At 46.2% G+C, this 20,030-nt stretch overlaps 1 protein-coding gene across 2 annotated transcripts in view; it reads left to right on the top strand.

Annotated features, from left to right (window-relative positions):
* LOC128891554 (telomerase-binding protein EST1A-like) overlaps window positions 1-20,030 on the top strand; it is a 115,727-nt gene that overhangs the window by 64,580 nt on the left and 31,117 nt on the right. The window contains exons 12-16 of one of the 2 annotated variants that reach the window (XM_054151120.1): window positions 363-436; window positions 5,187-5,299; window positions 11,356-11,459; window positions 11,840-12,013; window positions 12,662-12,901. In XM_054151120.1, coding sequence (XP_054007095.1) covers window positions 363-436; window positions 5,187-5,299; window positions 11,356-11,459; window positions 11,840-12,013; window positions 12,662-12,901 — 705 coding nt within the window. The remainder of the gene's footprint in view (window positions 1-362; window positions 437-5,186; window positions 5,300-11,355; window positions 11,460-11,839; window positions 12,014-12,661; window positions 12,902-20,030) is intronic. The other variant, XM_054151121.1, reaches the window with a different exon arrangement.

The following is a 20,030-nucleotide window of genomic DNA, read 5'->3' on the forward strand; positions in this document are numbered from 1 at the left end:
CCTTGCTTTTGTTCCCCCGCCAAGGAAAAAAAAACCAAAATCCAAAAATAAATACCCCAGGGGGGCCCAAACTAATTCCTGTTATTTTTTTTTTTTTTTTTTTTTTTTTTTTTTTTTTTTTTTTACTGTGAAAATGCAACCTGGTGCACGCAATAATGGCGAGTTTTGTTCTTGTTCCAAGCAGGACCATTAATATTAACGATAAAGTAGACGCGACACAAGGCTGCTGGAATATCTTTCACTCCCCGAGGATGGATGGTGGTTGGGGATGAAATAAAATATGCCCTACGCTTTCTATAAATAGAAACGTCCTTTCCTGTCTCCTCGCGATAATCTTTCATCACTGAATCTTTTTGTTCTAGATTTGGTGCGATTGGATGCTCTGCCACAGCACCGTTTGGAATCCTCCGCCATCTTGCACGGATTACAGAGTGGGGTGAGTTCTGTAAAATATCGGCAATTTAGTATTTCACGAGTTAGTATTTCACGAATACTATCCAGACTTGTTTCTCTTTAACAAATGGTAAAAGGTGTGCTCAATTTAACAACTGAGTCATATTTCTCATAATAGGCCAGACATTTGTTTTTGCATCGTACAGCGAGGGGCGAAGAAATTAATATTCCTCGCAGCACGGGAGTTTTAAATATTTTTTAGTTTAATATAGAAAGTTAGTTAATATCCCCAGCTATCCGATATTAGCTTGCGGTTCTCGGGACCCTCTCGATACGTTGCGGTTATTTAAAACTTTCCGGTTGCCTTACGGCGAGGATGCAACCGTTAAATGTCAGTGAGAGAAATAAATTTTCCCGGGCGCCAGTTCTGCACGTGGTCGCGTTTATTAGGATCAGGGGCTTCACGGATGGAAAGAATCCTCGATATCTCAAACTGCCTCCGATCCCTGCGGCTTGCGGTCTGCGGTAGGAATCTGGCTCTTAAGGGGACCTATACGGCTTAAAATACTGCATCACAGGTCATTCGGTTGTACCTCTGTAATTCAGCTATTCAATTGTTTGTGAAACTAGCTTTTTACATCCTTACGTTACAGTCTATAATGTGTGTTTTGACGCTTGCAGAATTTTTTTTTTGACCCCTTGCTGTATATAAAAAATGTATGCTCGGTTGTCTTGCAATATTTTTTAATTCTGCAAATTGTATCGTGTTCAGGAAAGATGGTAGCTGTCAGAAAGCATCGAAATTCGAAAATCGATGTTATTTTTTATTTTTAACCGTATAGGTCCCCGTAACTCCTGCGTCCAGTCGGTAACCGTGCGCGATGCATACATTCGCCAGCAGATTACGCTGCAGCCTCAAATTACTCGACGCGAGCGGTCTTTTTGTCGTGACGATACTTTTTGGGAACGCCAATCCCATTCATTCTAAATAATTTTAGGAAATAAGAATATAGAATTTTTACCGAGGAATGAGATCGAGTCACGGGAATCTCCGATGAAAATGTTCCCTCGAAACGAAGAACGACTTGTACCGCATTCCTCGTGTTTTAATCGCGACTGTTCGGATTTTTATCTCCTGCTGGTCAGTTGTACAGGTCATCCTGAATTTCGTCTAAGCGCGACGACGAGGCTTGGGGCGGTTTGGAAGTATGACGCGGGTCACGGTCAACCGCTGTATCGTATCAAAACTCGATCTACAGTCACGCAGAGGTTCGCGGATTTCTCCTGCAGGGCGCTGGTTTCCCTCCGTTCCTCCCGTGGGTATCCGTTGGAGGTTTCGCGCGCAATTATCGCCCAGAACGGCGTCTAATTTGATGGAGAACGTGCGTGCAACGTCTCCTGGCGAATATCTACGCCCGCTTTTGTCAAACAGATTAATCTCCGAGGTCCGCGAGGGAGATTTGTGGGGTGGGTCTGGTCGGGGGCCGCAGATCAACCAACACGGAACGTTCGGTTCCGTCGCAGCTGCGCGCGACTATTAATTCAGGTTGACACTTTAGGTGTTTTGAATTATGACTGTTGTGTTGGACTATTAATTCTATCCCGGACGTCAATTTCTCAGGGTGGGAAACTCGCGGAGAGGCTGCTAGAGACATCACCGCGGCTCGACGACGCTCTTACATCTTCCAGGCGCGCGTTCGTGATTTATCGTCCGCGATGAGACACAAAATTCCGGCCGGAAACCTAATTGTCGGAGGGATCGGGCCAATCCTCGTGCCCTCTCCTCGTTTCCCGACTCTTCGTTTGAGCTTATCAAAATCGCAATGGAAGAAGCTAGATGTTTCATGGAAATATGCAGTTGGTTGATAAAGTGGCTGTACATTTGCTATTTCAATCCGTCATTTCTACAAATTTCTTAATAGAAAAGATCCCAAAGTGTCAAATTATAAGAGTATGTCTATTTGATCGAGATTTTACGAATCTATACAATAAGGAATGAAACTTCCATGGAAAGAATCCAGCAGAGAAGTCGCGCGCGAGCAAGCCGAGAGCATCGTCCATTCGTTGAAGTCACTGGCTCGCGAACCTGTTCCGTTCTCGAAACGATCCAGCGTGGGAGTGACTCATCGAAATAAAAGCATCTGGTCGACGACAATGCAAACCACGGAGGACGTTCGAGAAAGGGCCGATCAACGTGTAATTATCTTCGTACCGGTCTCCTCGATGATTGACAAAGGAGCCGTGGCCGCGGAATCGCTGGAAAAGATCGCCTCGTCGTTAGCGAGACGGGAATTGTTGGAAAACAGACAAACGAGACTCCACGGCGAACGTGCACGAACGATAGCCACGTTCGGCATATTTGGAGAGCCATCGTGGCAAAAATGCTGGATCAGGCCATGCTTAGACGGCCGATGAACGAGCTAATAGCCATTTTTGTTTCTTCTACGCTGTGCGATGCGAGCACGTAAAATTCTCATTGCTTACAAAATTATTTAAACGGTTCCGATGAATATGTATACTTGCGGAATCTAGAAATTGGCTCGTTTGAAAATAGAAAATTTGCTTACGCGCGGTTGCTTCTTCGAAGTGTTTTCCGTTGAATATTCGAGCGCAGATCGAAGACAACGATTTTTATTCACGATCGCGCCGAGCCCCAGCCGAATATATCGATCCCTTGGATCTTTCTAACGAGACGGAGCAAAAAGACGAGGCGAAAAGAGAGAAAAGACTCGTGTGCTGCCCGACTGATGCAATCTATCGTCCATTAAACGAGTTTCAAGGCCCCTTTAGTCCCGTAACTGCGAGAACCAACGGCCCCTATCCGGCTGGATGAGTTAATTATTGTTGCTCGTTAGCGATTAACAATTATGCGAGCGTAGATAGTTTCCTTGGCAAGGACGCGAGCCGATCGCGAGCTACTGACGCGATCGCATCCTCTTAATCCTGTTCACCGCGAATAGAAACGATTTTATTTATAGAAACGGGATTCGCAATTAATCTGCCATCGATCGCGACTTATTCGATTCTTCCTGCGCCCCTCTCCCACTCTAGCACACTATTTTTATCCCCCATTCACCGAGAATAGCAACTTTGTTTTATCCTAGCGCTCGCTCGTGCCTGGAGACCGTGTAATTGCGATGGATCGATCAATCAGTCGTTGTCTTTCTTTCTGTCTCTATTTCTTTTCTGTTGCACCTAATTATTAATCCCTTGGGAACGGAAAACAGTTTCAGATGCCAATGACCGTCCATACGTGACGGTTTTCTATACGGTGCCGCGAAGATATGATTATCGTTGAAGTTTATCAATTTTGCAGACTGGTTTTGCTCCCGATGACGCGTAGATCGCATTAATCTGCACGTCACAGGCTCCGCGATCGGTGTGTTATTTATTGCGAGGTGCTTCGCTCGATACCACGGCTGAGAAGTTCGCGAAGACGCTTCGGATTATCGATTCCGACCATTCTTCCGATGACAAAATTATTTGCGAATATTTGGATACGTTCGATCTTCCATAACAGTGGAATACTTGTTCACTTATCATTAAGTTCGCCTTACTTTGAAAAAGTTACAGGCGCGGTGGTGTATTGAAATTAATGATAGCGTAGATCAACGCAGAGTCTGAGTTCAGTAAACCGCGACCTATTCAAAAAATGTCCACCTTTTCGAGCAAAGTCCGCCTTCGTCCTCTGTCAATTTTCATCAATTTTCAATAAGGTGCCCGGAACAAGCCAGTAATAATTTAAACGATAAAGAGGTTCGCGGATTAGACGAATGGTAAACGTGCAGCATACGGCTGACGCAATTAACGAATGACCTTTCATGACGCCGATCGATTAATCCCGAGCGAAGGCGTCGTGCGCTTTTCTTAGCAGCTGCCTCCTCGCTTCTTTATCGCCGCCTCGAGGGCTGTGCACGATACCATCGAATGATCGATAGCTTGGAAAATGATCCCCCGCACGTTGCCATTCATCGCGGTGAAAATAATTAAACGGACGACTTTGGATTTACAGTAATACGGAAGTGGCCGATGGATACGTGGCGCGCCATCGCGGACGCGTCATATATTTAACGATGTCACCGATACGCGAGGTTCGACGGACGCGCGGGGACCATTTGTTACTAATTTTCATGGGACCGAACGAATCGTCGCCATCAATTACGCGCGGTCATATTTATGGCGACGCGTCTGGGCGTGGGTTCGATTCGTTGACCAGAGAGATAGAGGGATATTATATACGCGTTTAATGTTAAAAAAAGATTGCTCTCGTATGAAGTTATCAAATATATACCTCTACCAGGCAAGTTCAGTCTCGAAACACGGCTATGGAAGACGATCGTGCCACCTGTGCTTATTGTACCGGTCTCCTTTATTCACCTTCGAATCGCAGGGAGCACGTAGTTCGTTGATTCGTTCTGGCAGCTTACTGAATCACGCGGGAATATTTATTACAAGCGGGAAGAACCATCTGCGGTTGGATCCTTCCGGTTTCTTGTTACGCGATTTCAGCCGATAGGCTAACAGTAAATGCGATGAGGAATTTAATTCGCTATGTGATTGTAAATTAAATTAGAATTTATTGTTAGCGAGGGCAAATCGTACTTTTATCATTCAACGATTAGAGACTAATGACTTTTTAATAAACGAAAATGTCGTTCAACGAAGACAAGATTCTGGTAGACGTTTTATAAGGCAATCATGAATCTGTATTCATCTATTAAAAGTTGAGAACAGAGAATCAGTGGATAAACTATCCAATTCGTGTTATAACGATAACTCCAATTTTGTTTCAGGCCCCCCGGAGATGCCTGGAGCAGACTGGCCACGATGGTGAACCTGTTGGATAAATTGAATTATTCCAGATCGATCCTGATTCAGGCCAAGGACGCGGTGGGTCGAGAAGACGGTAAGCGACGATTTAAAACATAAACTTCGCATAGTTCTGCATACTACCTTTCTTCGTTGTTACAACATACAACCGTATTCTACACGGAATAACCGAGAACTAAACAATAGGTAATTTTTAACGCGCGGTTAATTTTCGTAATTTATTGTCTTATCTCGACTTCTTTACTTTCATCAATTTTATCAAATGAATCTGCGGAGGCTACGCTTTCAATCATTAGACTTCTGCGTAGCGGTATTCGCATTTGAATGACAGGTCTTAACAAATGATGCTGCGGTAATCGAACCATTAGTGTCATACATCTATGCGTGCCACGACAGTCATCGTGTTCAGACGTATGCATTGATACCGTGAACACCTAACCGTCAGCCACAATCTTTAAGTAGTCAACTGGTCGATCCGATAACTGAAGAATTAATCTTCGGATGGTGTCAACACCATATTCGGCGTCTTTGCAGAGGAGTAATGTTACCTACGTGACTTTGTCGTCCAAAAACCGGCAGAATTATCAATCGAATCGCGAAATAGTTGGAGATCTTCTAAATCCCAGAGATTATCCAGGTAGATTCCTCCAGATTACCCAGATTGTCTCGTTCTATTTTCTTGGAACTACTATATTCATCGTCCCCTACGATCCATTGCCTCCTGCCTCTCTTCTTCAGGGTCAATCTTCCAGCAAGTTGTCATTCGCGCATTAACCACCGTTACCGCCAGCTACGTTTCGTTCCGTGGCGAATCGATCTCGTAAACATTTACAGAGACCGCGAGTTTACTCAGGCTCGCAAAGTAGCGCCGAACCAATATACGGGAGAGCTCCCTAAGTTGTTTCGATCAACACCGAGTTCGAATCCACAGACCTCCGAGCTTCCCTTTTTGGTGGAGCGATACATTCTCGATGAATAGAAGGTTCGAGCTTTAATTCGCAAGTCACGAAACTTCGAAATCTCGCAAATTTTTAACACTATTCCGTAACCAAAAAATGCTGGCGTAGGCTACCAGAAAACGAGTTCCCCGGGTTGCTCTCGAGGCGAACCAATGCCGCGGCTAATGGCATGTAAGACGATTATTAATCACAGTAATCGATGCGGTTCGTTCGACCGATTTGACGTTCCGAGAATATCGTTGGCGCGATCTATTCTCGCGGCCGAGACAGGCCTCGACATCGCGGCGATCGAGACAAGTCTGACTGGGACTGGGATAATCACAGTAATCGCAGCAAGAGCGATCGATCTGACGTTAGTCCGACGTAAAATCAGAATGGTAGCGCGAAGAGGATCCCCCGAGTTACAATCGCCCATTCATTAATGCATAATCTGCCCGGAACACGCCTAAAGCTACGCCACGGAGGCCACGTAACGTGTAATGCATATTCGATTATGCGAGAAGTTGCCCGCGTGCTTCTCGACTCCGCAATTAGAATAGAATGTCGGAGGTTTACTGCAACCGTGTAACCGCGCCATTTTAAATAACTTGGCGTAATACGGTGAATTCTTTGACAGTGTCGCTGACTCGTGGTTGGACCGGGGTAGAATCAAGGAGTGGTATGTGAAATTTGATCGATGGTACGGCGAAAGTCGCTAAGTTGTTGCTAGGCTACACTGTGCAGTGGAGACATTGGGTACGTTAAAATTCACGAAAATTTCTACAGAGTTTAAATTTTGTCTCGAGGTTATAGTATTTCATTTTTAAACCTCGCCGAATTCACGAATCCTATCCAGATTTACTTTCGTTGTCCTCTCACCTTCGGAATTCATTTTTTTAGTTCGTTAATCAAAAGTCAGGTGAAGTTGAACGCGTTAATGTGATTCACCACCGAATTTTCGCGATGTCGAGTGCTGTCGTACATAGCTTCCGACAGTGGTGTCGTGCGACAGAGCCGCGACGTGGCGGCCATAACTCGGCTGGCTAACAATATTGTCGCGGCCGGGACGTTCATTACACGGGTCGACCGCTGTAATTCTTGAGCAAATATCCCCAGTCAGCCAGCGAGCGCGACGATCCCCCGCGATAAACAGCTCGGATCCTCTCCCCACCCGCGGCTGGACCAGTCCTTAATCGAAAAACTTAAGTTCCTCGAACGGTGAAGCCTCCTCCGGCCGTCTGTTGACCCGTGGATAGCCGCCGGTTACGTAACGGTGAATTCGTTCGATGTGACCACTGGAGTGCCATACACTCTCCCGCGGCCGTTTACAAGTCGTTGGCCAATGGTCTTTCAGCGTGCACCGTGAGCCACGCCGCGGTGCTACTGTGCCCTCTGTGCTCGCTCTCCTTTGTCCCATTCCGCGTGCATCTTATGAATACGCAAATTGCGGATCGCGAATTCGCGATGATTCGATGATTGTCGCTTCATCCCGTGGAATTTCTGCGTAGACCAGTGACGGACCAACCTCTAACCGAGGCCCCAAACCTGTGTTTTTCTTGGAAGCCTCGCCATTCGAATTTGGAGGTGTTCACCTGATCGTTAATCACCACCTCTGTTGATTGTTGATCGAACCTATCCGATGACAAATATTCTCTACGTACTGCTTTAATCGCATACCATCGACTACTTTCTAACACCAACAGAATTTCAGTAAAGTGTAGAATTTTATGGGAGACTGAGTATAAAAGAAATATTAACGACACTTTGTTATGATTAAATTCGAGTGTACCAAAGCGAAAAGTGGCCAATCAAATTTGAATCATTTTAATCGCCAACTTTTCGGTGTCCGTTGAATCGTTCCCGCGTACGTTTCTACATATTTTACGTGTGGCTGAGTCCTTGAAGTAGAACCGGGTCTACCCTAACGGATTCGCGCAGCTGGGAAAGACCGTTCTAGTTTCGAGGCGCGTCCTTGGTCGTGTTATACTTACTTTTAAGACAGGTTTATGTACGATAACAGTACATGATGCATAGAGCCTTTGATATATCGACGGTACAGGACTGATCGTTGTTAGTCCATTAAATCACATGTGCTCTCGTTCCAAGACGGCCGAGATACGATCTTTTACAACGGTGAATAACTTTCTTTTTTTCGACAGTTAAACGTTTCTTCAGCTGTTCGTGGAAACGCGTATATATACGTAATTAATATAAGCAGATACATAGGAATAATGTTAACGTTGCATATCATTGTTTAGCATCCATCGTCTTTTGACTCTGCGTTTCTTCACAGTTTACTTATAAATTCCCTCTCTCCTTCGATCGAAACATCGCCTATTTTAATCGAAAACAAAAATATTCGTACGATCAATTATTCGAATAGGCCCAGCCCCAGTTGCGACCAGGTGACAAGGCTGAAAAATGAGCCAGCTTCCAAAGATCTTTTCCCAGAAACGAGTACACCATTTTATCAAACGTTCATCCATTACTTAAAACTACGTATATTCGTCATCTGTTGAATACCGAACGCCCGGAGTCAATTACGTTATCGAATACTCGAGCTGCAGCTTCGTAACGTCGGGAATCCACCCCTGCGTGCCACACGTACCAACGACGAATCCTCAGCTCCTGAAAATTCTTTTCGGAGACCGGTGCGTGATCTTATCGAACGTCCATTCATTACTTAAAGGTGCATCTATTCGTCACTCGTCGAATATCGAACGCGTGCCATTACGTTATCGAATCCCCTCGACCTGCAGCCCCGACCAGCTCGCGATCGCTAGTCTTCCGTGCGTGCCACGCGTACCAAAGACAAATCCCTTCCTCTTGGATGGGGCTTTCGATAAAAATGAAAAAGCATCGAAATGCTAAGCAGCGGGAACGTCCGGCTTCGGCTCGGGATCGTGGACACGCGAGAACGCAGCCCGTAGCGATACGATTCGAAAAAGGAACTGAGACAGTAACGGTACTCACGGTAACGTGTGCCGTAATGCCAATTTGTTGGCTCGGACGGTTCTTGCGTTCGTTCCTCCCTCCGTTGTCCACGTCCGAATTCTCTTCCTCCCCTCCCACCTTCCCCTCGATTTACCTGTGCACGTTACACCCGAGGCACAATGGATAAATTGGACAAAAGGTACAAGAGAAGATCGGGGGCGGGCCGAGAGGTTGCCGAACGTGCGCACCAGCCCGAGAAAGAATGTTATTGTGAAGATCCGCAGACGTTTCTTCCCCAATTCTCTCTCTCTCTCTCTCTCTCTCTCTCTCTCTCTCTCTCTCTCGAATTCTCTCTCGTGTCTTCCACCAGTTGGATTTTTTGTTCTCACCGGCTCGGAGCAGCTTCTTCCTCGAGATGATCAGGTCTTCGTAGAGTCTCGTGTCAGAGCCAAGGAAACAGTTCGGGGCGCGCTGTATCATCCTCGATCGGGCCAACGATCTCTCGTTTAACAATAAATTCCTTGGGCGTAATTGGGATTTTCAGCAGACAGTAGGGAAAATTATGGTCCGCCTCGCAATCGTATATTTCGCCAGCGCGGTTCTCAGGCTGCCCCGAACCGGCGCAAGTATCGATTTCGCCTTCGTGCTTGATGATTTAACGGCTGGAACGGATTTTACTTAACACATTACATATAATGTAACATATAACGTAACATATTACACACGTAGTAATTAAACATAATCGTCACGTTGAATATTTATCATGCGTTCTATTATACTCTCTGACAAGTTTTGCGGGCAATCCGTGATCTTCTGTCTGATTTTACCGGAATCGGATGAGGCAGCGATGCCCCGTCTACCGATTTTGAATCTGTGTCGGTCGGCCAGGCGTCATTAATATTCGCGCGCGTTGCGCCGCGGCGTCCCTCGAATCGTTTTACACGGCCAGGATGCATTTATCGCGAATATTACACGAAGTTCAGGGTCAGTATCGTCGGGAACTCGCGTGGAACGTGAGGAGGATCGAGTTAGGAGGATCAGCGTGCCGGCTCCAGCAATTGATCATCCGGAGGACCTCGCATGAGGTAGATTAAGTCTAGGCTCGTTCCACCGAGGGGAAAGAAATATAGAAACCTAATCGCGCTCTCTATTTCGCATGCAGGTTGTTAATGCGAATTCCAAATCGGTGTCGTGGCGATCGCGTTAAGTGGTATCGTTCTCGCGCGCGTTGCTAACGACGCGATGGATCTCGGCATTCGTGACACGATACCCGAGATGTTCCTCGAGCGATCCCTGTTTCTTTCGATGTTTCTTGCGTTAATTATTCGCCTAAACGCCGATGCCGTGTAGGGTTAGTTTCGGTTGCGAAACAAGTTCTTCGCCTCTTGCTTGTTTTTACTGTTTACATGCTCTCGTTAATTAAAACTTGCGTCTTATTCACTGTGATGAATAAATGTGTTTTTATTCGAAAGAGAACAGCAGAAAAATTTCAGATTCGCAGAGCTGCTTGTTTTTGTATAAGAAAAATGAGCGCGAACGCAAACGTCGCTCCGGAGACTTCGATGCGTGGTAGTCGCATCGCCAGCCACAGGAGACATCGATTCCGCTTTACGGACAAGCTGGAATCTTAACCCTTAATTTACGTATTCGCGTATTTCTAACAAAGTAAGAGGCGGGAAAGAAAACGAATCGTCATCGCGGACATCTCGTATTCTCTGGCGTCATGTCCCAGGCGTTATATTGTTCCATTATCGACGCTCGATGCGGGTGAGAAGGTATGCGCCTCGCGATGCGACTTAGAGGAACTCATCGGTCGCGCAAGTGTGTCATACGACAGGTTGAATATCTTTAGACATCGTTCATTCGTCCACGATGCTGGGACTGACAGGAACGCCCTGCCACTCCCCGGTAGTTGTTGCTGAATGTTTATCGCCGGCGCATTCGACTCACATTTGCATGATAACGCGTCGCGAGTGTCATTGTTCGTCGCTTCGATTCAGAGGTCGCGAGCTGGGCTGAATAATTTTCAGGGAATCGTGCTGCAATGTGAGACACCGTGGCAAATATTTTCTCGTGACCTTGTTCTGGTGATCTCGAGTACTGGAAGATGTAACAGGGTTGTAGGTGAAGAATTACATTGCAGCGATTTTTGTGTGCTCTTCTAGACTAATAAACTTTTATAGTTCAGAGTAAGATTCAGACATAAATCAGAGATGAGATGTTTATAATTTATAACGATTATGGTTGATATTTGTTTCAGAGGTCGAGCTGGTGAAACTGCCCGAAGATACGACCCTGGCAGGATTCACGCCGCTGATGTGTAATCCTCAGGATCCTTGCTACGTCGACAAGAACGAAGATATAGTAAGTAACTTGCGTTACTTTCACGATCAATAATAATTATTAATATCCCGTAATTGTACTACCCTATCAGTAAGGCTCGCATTTTTGCCATTTCATTTTTCTTCGACGCAACAGCTAGGTATCTCCCTTGTCTCGATATAACCCTGCAATTGATATCATTTCCTAATTGACACAACTTTTTAATTGAATACTGTTTTCGTTATACCTTCCCTCGAGGAAAAGTCGTGATAAAAGAAATTAAAGCAGTCGACTTATTTTGCCTACCCAAGCACGGTTTCTTTCAGCGAAACGTTTCAATTAAAAGTTGCGCGATTAAAATGCTCCGAAACCCGAGTTACGTTTGTCTCGGTGTTGGCGCCTACTACGGACCTGTGTTGCAGGAAATCGCCCAAGTGTGCCTCAGGATAAACAAGATTCTCTTTTTCGGCCAAGTGTTTCTCTGCGGGCTCGAGACGCCAGTTTTGAAGTTACAGAAGAGCGAGACTGGTATCAGCGAATACGTATCCGTAGTCGAGGCCTCCAGCACAAGCACGCCGAGTTCACCCCCGGAGCAGGTAACTAACTCATTCAGAAAGTTCGCCCGAAGTAAATTAAACGCGCTAGCGACCCACCGTTCGATTAATGCGAACGCAGACTTCAACAAAGAATTTCGTTAAGGATTATGGGAGTAATTTTTACCCCTTCATGAAATATTCATCCCCTTGTACTTGCGAGAGACAGAACTTTGGGGGGGACGAGAGTAGGGGGAAGAAATGGCGCTTCAAAGAATCAGCGGATGTTGTCGGGTAAATCAGGGGTGTAAGAAACGCGAAATCAACTTTTTTGTTTGTGGAATATCTTAAACCTCGCCATATTGTATTACGACGGATTAGCTCTTATTATTCTTGAGGGGTTAAATACAAATTACAAGCGTATTATTAATTTCTCTAATTATTCATTTGCAGAATCAATGTACGTACACGCGAAAGTAGATATAATATAACTGTTCCTGTAAATTCGAACACGCGTCTCAACCGTTCGAGCACGGTGATAAACAACTTTTTTTTTTGTATCGTATCGAGCACTCAAAGCATACACAGTAAAGTAATCGAATCCCTGAATGTAAACATACGAGGGTCACTCATCTTGTATACAGAACAAATTATACGGGAGTGGCTCGTACACCCGAGGCGATTGAATAATAGAAAGATTGTTTTTCCCAGAATTTGGTACAAGCGAAATCATTGAATCGCTTTCAGAGCGACTCGGAGCTCCTCGTGGAAAGTTACAGCGAAGGGGAGGACGAGCCCCTTCCTTCCCTAAGAAGATTACCCTCGTGTACAGACGTACCTGACGACACCATTGCGCCCGTGGCAGCCGTCGAGATAAGGTCGCTGATCGAGCGGAAGGAGGAACTGGAGAGGCGGCAGCGGAAGCAGGATCATCATCGACAGCGAGTACAGGTGAGTACTAACCACGTAATCCCTCGGGGCTGTGCTGTTTACTGGTTAAACACTTAGGAACATGATCTATCGATCCCCTTGATCGATCGAGTGCGCCACTGGATCGGTACTTACTACGTCGTTACGTTATTATTTCTCCCCGATGCTAACAGGACGAACAAATATTTTTGGAATAACAAATTATTTTTTCTTGGAATGTTAGACATTATTGGTCAAATTCTCCAATACATGTATAATTGTTCGACCCCCCCCCAGAGTAGACGAAAATTATATCGGTCGTTGTTGATCGATCATATTAATTAATCGAGATATTTGAAAATCATAGCGACATTCTATCCGATAATTATAACACTAAACCTATCGAGGATGCATTTGTACCTTCGAAAGGGAGAAGGTTGGAACGGAATCGACACCCCCAAATTTAGCCCGAGCCAGGTCGAACCTTCTATAAATAGAGCCATCAGGTCGATATCACGGCTCGACGATTCTCGTGGCTGAGATATCTCTCTCTGTCGTTACCTCGCGTTTTTGCAGCCCTTGGTATCTTCATCGTTCCCCGTTGCCCGAAAAGGGCCGACAAAGTGACCGAAAAACACGTCCTCCCTTGGCCCTAAGTCGAACTAAATCAAGAGATTACCAGGACAGGTCGGTGCGTACTGTTGCTCTTTCGTCCCGTTTCGCGAGTCCAGTTTCCTTTCTGCTCCATTCGACCAATACGCCTCCCCCTCTGTCCGTTTCGTCCTTTTATTTCGAGGTTCTGCCCGTTCGCTGGCACATGGTGCGATCGCAGCACGCAAACCCGCCGTTTTTATTTACGGCATCGGCGCTCCTCCTTTTTGCATATTTATTATCGAACCTCCGGCTCGGGGCCGGATTTTGTGCGTACTATGTGGCCGTCGGCTCTCCATCTTCTCCCCCCCCCCCACCGCCGCGCTAAAGGATATTTTTCTCTCAAATGAGACGCAAAACGAAGAAACAAATCGCCAAGACTGCGTGGGCCTGTTACTCCGTTCCCTCTCTCCCTTAACTCGTGGTGCACTTACGCGACGCGACGGTCTCTGGGAAATATTGATCGTTTCGAGTACCCGTGGGAGATTTTTGGCGCGCCGCGCGACTCCCGAGGATATTCCTGGAACACCGAGAACGCTGGGATGGGAGCATTCCGTGATGCGGTGTTGGTTTTATTCTCCGCGAGTTTGCGGGTACGCGTTCGGTAGCGATGGGGAGCAATTTGAGCTGGTAATTTGCGTTTAGGATACGGTAAGCCCCCGACTTGCACGGTTAATTTGTTTCGGGGGCTTTACGTGCGTTTGAATAACCCGTAAGCATACAACTGGTTGTGAATATTCCTTGGTAGGCATACGAAGACGAACCGAAACAGTCGTAGTATCTTGTCGTATCGATATTTTATTGCATATTCATACGTATTTTGGCTATTCAAAGCTCCTTTGTGCATATTTTTCGCACTGAAACTTTTATTTTTTCACGTTAAACATTGCATTGGTTAAAAAATAATAAATACGAAAAGTTTCTTTGTATGTACATATGAATTTATTCTAACGTTCCCCTAAGGGTTACAATCGTTTCGGTAAACAATTTATGGGTGTGAGAAAATATCGTTTGGCAAGGATACTGCTTTTCGAGCAGCTGCGTGGGACCGAGTACATTGTTCGCAACAACAAAATACCCAACCGCAATACCGTCGTTTGATGTCTAAATTCACTTCCCCAAACTTGTTCGAAATCCCCGTATCTCATTCATCGTAAGATCCCCTCAGGAAGCCGGCGTCCGCCTCGCCCTCGCAGTATTTGGATTATCTTCCTCCGGTCGCAGGACTTATTCCTCTCGTTTCCTTCTTTTTTTCTCGTTTTTTTTTTTGTTCCCGTGGAAAAAGGAGGCAAAATAAATTCGCCTCTATCGGTTGAATTTTTGCCAGGCGGCTTTATCGAGTCGTGGTTCCAGGGGTTACACGGAGTATCATCCCGAGTATAAAGTTACCCCGAGCGAACGACGATAGTAGAGGGTCCTGCTGACAAGCAACGGCGTGTCCCAGCGCCGAAATAAAGGACACTCCCGATATCCTGCCGCTACATACCTCGGTAGTCCGCGTCAGATCGTCTCCGTTGTATCGTGGCTCGTTCTTCTTTCCTGCGGTATCGAGTCCCCTTTTTCGCGGGACGGTTCCTTCTTTTTTATGAACACCGATAAGACCCCCTGCCGAACATCGCGTCCGGCTTGTAACGCGATATCGGTAATAGTCGCCGAGGGGAAACGCTTGGATTGGGTGCGAACCCCACTCCTTACGATCAAGTTCCCTTCGAAAAGTAACAATTGTGCTCGACAAATGTCTTTGTAACCTAAACGACTCGTCTAAAATTAGTGACTCACGCGACCTGTTTCCAAGCACAGCAGCGAGTACAAACGAATTCCGAAGTAACAACCGTTAATAGCCCATCCGTATTTATCCGTAAGGCTATCGATAAATCACGCGGTTCTAGTTCAAGTTCGCCGCGTCCGTTACCCGGTCGAAACCGACCGCCGCGCGAAACGCGTTATAACTGTAATGAAAAATTAACGACGCGTGCGCGGGACGAATAATTAGGCCGTCCCATTTCCCGAATCTTCGCGTTTACGTTTAATTTCGTGCTGGCTGCGAGAACGGTACCTGCAGCGCGTGCGAAATTCGCACGAAAACGCCGTCGCGTTGTCCATTACGGCGCGCGTCTGTGACCCCGCCTCGTGTTCTCGCGGTCGTCGGGTTACAGGGACTCGAATTAAAAGGAAATTAGGAAGACGACCGGCTGCGCCGTTCCTCGAGCCGGTTTAACGCGAATAACGCGAGCTTGGAAACGTGCGAAACCGCGGGCTGATTAAATTTAAAGCCGCGCCTCTATTCGCGAGCTCGTCGCCGAAGAATTCAGGCCAACTACGACTGACACGAGTGAACTTTCCTCGTTTCGCGACCGACAAAAATATTGGACGAGTGACATAATTAAACGTCGACGCAGGTGGAACAGGTTTCAGCGCGACGAGGAGATCGCTTCGGATGCGTGGCGAGCAGGTTGACTGCGTTAATTGACACGCGAGTTCTGCATCGTGTCCGCAAGGTCAGGCTTGCGGGGCAGAGGTCAGCGGGCGGATGGGTTCGGTTAACGTTGTAATTATCGAGCGCTGGCCAGAAGGAAATGGGGACTCGTGCCACGGAAGGGTTGCAAAAAAAAAAAATGAATATTATAGAAAATTAATTGTTATATTATATCGCGTTATGGGCCAGACAACCACGTTCAACTACTTTGAGCATTCCATAACGATTAAACTGTGGATATTTATGCATTCATGACAAGTGCAAATATATAAAAATGTAGGACGTATACGAACATCCACAGTTTAATAATGATTATTGTACTTCATTTCCATTATGTCTTCGTCGTAGCACGTGCCAGAACTACGACACAAAAAATTCAAACTCTTTCCTTTTTACTCGCATTAAACGAAGTAAACGACGAACGCGATCATCAAGAGTACCTTTATAGTACTTCTTGCACCGAACAATCATCTCCCCGCGATTCGCGGAAGGATCAACAAGTGGAATATTAAAAGTGCCGATGCAACCCCGTAATTCACCTGAAATTATCATTATAGTAGCCAGATAGATCGCGGCAAAACCTCGGGATCGAAGTTTCGCACGAACGCGAGCCAAGTCTCATAAGGAGCGCCACGCTCGTCCGAATTAACGGTTCCGTACGTTGTTTTTATCTCGAAGCCTAAATGATGCTCCGAGCGTACTTAATTCTCGCCGCTGCATCACGCGGAACTGCTTTTTGTCAGACGTGTCTTCTTTCCACCGAGTCGAATTTGCATTTTCGATCGAACCGTTCTCGCGCGTCGCTGGGATTTCTCATCCGCGAACACGAGGGCCAAGAAGATCGTGCGAAATGTTCGTCGCGAATTGTTAGAGATTTCAACGCGTTTCTTACGTCGTGTCGCGCTCTTCACCCTTCTTTACTTTAAAATTCATTTTGCTTCCGTAACACCAGTGAGCAATTATTAAAAATTCCTGCTTCCGTTTATTTTTATAGAACATCGCTTTTGCATCGTCCTGTAGGTTTACGTCCCTCGCAGCCCGAGCGCTGGCTAAACATTCTCCCGACCATTTCCGGGTAATAAAGGACGCACCCCATATCCGCGTCGGATGGTAATAAAGATTTTTTGCGTTCACTTTCGCAACAACAATCGATTCAGCCACTTTTCGCGCGCAGAATTCACGCCGCGGAGAGATCTGAAGGGGAAGAAAAATGTAAACCAGAGATACGAACGTGACTGAATATCGTGGTAAATAATCTTCGTTCCTAGGCTGGTAGTGTAAAAAAAAAAAAAAAAAAGAAGAAGAAAGAAAGAATGAAAGGTAAAAAAAACTTTGGAGGGATGGGAGAATAAATTGGTTCTCGCGGCTACGTCCTTCGTATCATCGCGTATTACCGTTAACTCGGCCCTTGCGATTGCGATTGCCGTGGAATTCATTTCGTTTCTTTTTCCACCCGTCCGCGGATTGCGCCCGGTCACCTTCGTCGTTCAACCGCGACGAGGAAACCCGTTCGGTGTTCCAATGCAACCGAAGAAAACGAACTCTAAATATCATTAGATGCGGGCTGAGATCACAATCTCCGATACTTTCTACCCCTTTTCGAATTATTTCCCAGTCCCCGATTCTCGTTCCAGGCGCGGCATTACCGCGATATTGCTGTAATCTCGCGGATGAGGCAACGGAGGAATGGCCAGAGCATTCGCCAGCTTAGGGTAATAGCGAGTTGGCGCGCTTAGCTTCGTTGCTGGCTTTGTGTTTTGCATTCTTGGCGGGTTTCGTTCTAGGTCGAGTAGTCGATTGGAATACTTTGTTTTCGTAACGATAAGAAGGTTAACGAGCTGGGGAAAATGGAATTTGGAATCGCACGAAGGAAAGCGAGGCGTGAATTATTTTATAACATTTATTAACCTCTTGACCTACGCGCCATCTCACGATTACTCGGGCCATAGTAAACGGGCAGTCGGACTCGCGCTTTGGCCTAAATTCCTTACCACGAGTCGTACTCGTGGTTGTAGACCCAACAGTTAAATATCCTTCTAGAGGTGCTTCGGAGAGAATCCAATTTGTTGAAACGTAAAAATCGTTATCTCTCACGCTATCCGAAAAGTCGACTTTAATCCATTTGCAACCAAGTAGAGAATATTCTCCGTTTAAATCCCTCCACAATTAACCGAAGAAAATTCTCCGTGCCTGATTCAACAGAATTTTACGTCCAATCAGAGCCGCGTAAAGATGTTGCGGTAATCGGAACGCTTTATGCGCTTCTCTCTTGCAAAGGAAACCCGAGACACCCATGTTGACGTGGCCGGCGCGGAGGGGCACCGACGACCTTTCAGCACGCCATTCTCTGCCATCCGCGAGATTTCTATTTAAAGGTTTATTATGCCAATTAAAGCTACCTCGTATTCTGGGTTCAAGGCAACAGCTCCGGTCTCTTTCGTCGCTTTTTCAAACGTTTGCCCCCCCCCCCCCCACACACACACACCGGTTCGTACTCGGAGGGTTCCGTTACCACGTCGCGAAAATATCCTAGATATCGCGAACTGACGTCGGTATCGAGTAGCGTCCTATAATAGGAAACACATGTTCAATTAGCGTAATGCAACGATAATGTGGCGCGTGTTTGCGGCGGATAATGGGACTCGACGGGTGCGCGCGTGGAAATTATTGTCGCGAAATGGCTGAAAACCCAATTACCGATGTCGGGTCCCATCCTGCGGTCGATTCGCGGTTTTGGGGCGATAGCAAACGACTCTGTGCAACGGGGAAGCATCCAGTGCAGTTTCCAACCTCGCGTCTTCGTCGCGTTTAGTCGTCGAACTGTTCTTTCACCTGCTAATTTTCTTTTGGCCTCGATTTTCAAATGCCGTAGCATATTATAATACGGTCGAAGAACATATCCTCGAAACTGAAGCGATAGTTGTGCACTTAAAAATGTCAAGCAAACAAGCATAGAATGAATAGTATTCCATACGGGTGAAACCGCGGGGCGCAGCTATCATAAATACGACTACGAATCACAAAAATTCCTTTTTTTTTTTTTTTTTTGCATCTCCAGAGTTCGATTACCTTTTAACCAACAGCAGGCCTGCAATTTGTCAATCATCGTAAATTACACTTCCCTTCAATGCCTCCTCAGTGGCCTCCTCCGAAGTACGTTTCGAGCAGCCCAAAAATAAAGCATCGTCCGGAATTGATTGGCTTGTTAGGAGATTTCTGAATACGAGAACGTAAATTATCGTCGATTCTTTCGTGACTAGTTCCGCCGCGCTTGTTCTCAGTTTTTGCGAGGGTCGTCTTTCCGCAGACCACGACGATGAACGCAGGAACGGTCCAATTAGACCGATCCAAATTTCACGGTGGTTCGGAATACGTAATATTTCTTTCGTCGGTGGAAACGGTAGATTGCTCTCCCAAGGGAGCCGTGATCCATGCATAGAACGCAAGGGGAGACCATTAGAGGGGGGAGTAAAAGAAAAAATTCATGGAGAAAAAGGGTACCGTGACGCAAGAGAACGGAGTCTCGCCGAATGTATGCGCATAAGCGAGCTTCTTCAAATCCTCTGCGTCCGTTACTCACAAAAATATGAAAAATCGTATTTCAAGCTTAACATTATTCCAACAGGAATTTACGATTTATCTGTTAGATTTTTTCAAATGGAAACAAACAACTTGGAATGTTTCACCTCTCGAGCACGAATACGAGCCGATAAAAAAGTATGCCTCGTGCTCTCGCGCGCTGTTGGCGTTCCTTGTTAGGCAAAATGGCTTACAGTAGTCCCGCGGCTTCGTTATCCAATTTGAAATTACAGCTGCGTAAAGTTATCCCAGAAACGGTGCTCGCATAAAACTCCGTCGCTGTGTATCGAGCGAATTTTTCTTTCGTGGCCTTTTATCGCCGGCTTATAGAGTCGTTCCCCGCGGGGGTGCCGCAGGCCAGTGAATATATATCGGTTAATGTTATCGAGTAGAGCGACGAGCTTATAAAGTTACAAACAATATACGTCGGTATTATTGAAACCGTCTTTACGAGACAGTCGGTGC

This window comes from Hylaeus anthracinus, unplaced genomic scaffold (assembly GCF_026225885.1).
Source record: "Hylaeus anthracinus isolate JK02 unplaced genomic scaffold, UHH_iyHylAnth1.0_haploid 12002, whole genome shotgun sequence".
Taxonomy (NCBI): domain Eukaryota; kingdom Metazoa; phylum Arthropoda; class Insecta; order Hymenoptera; family Colletidae; genus Hylaeus; species Hylaeus anthracinus.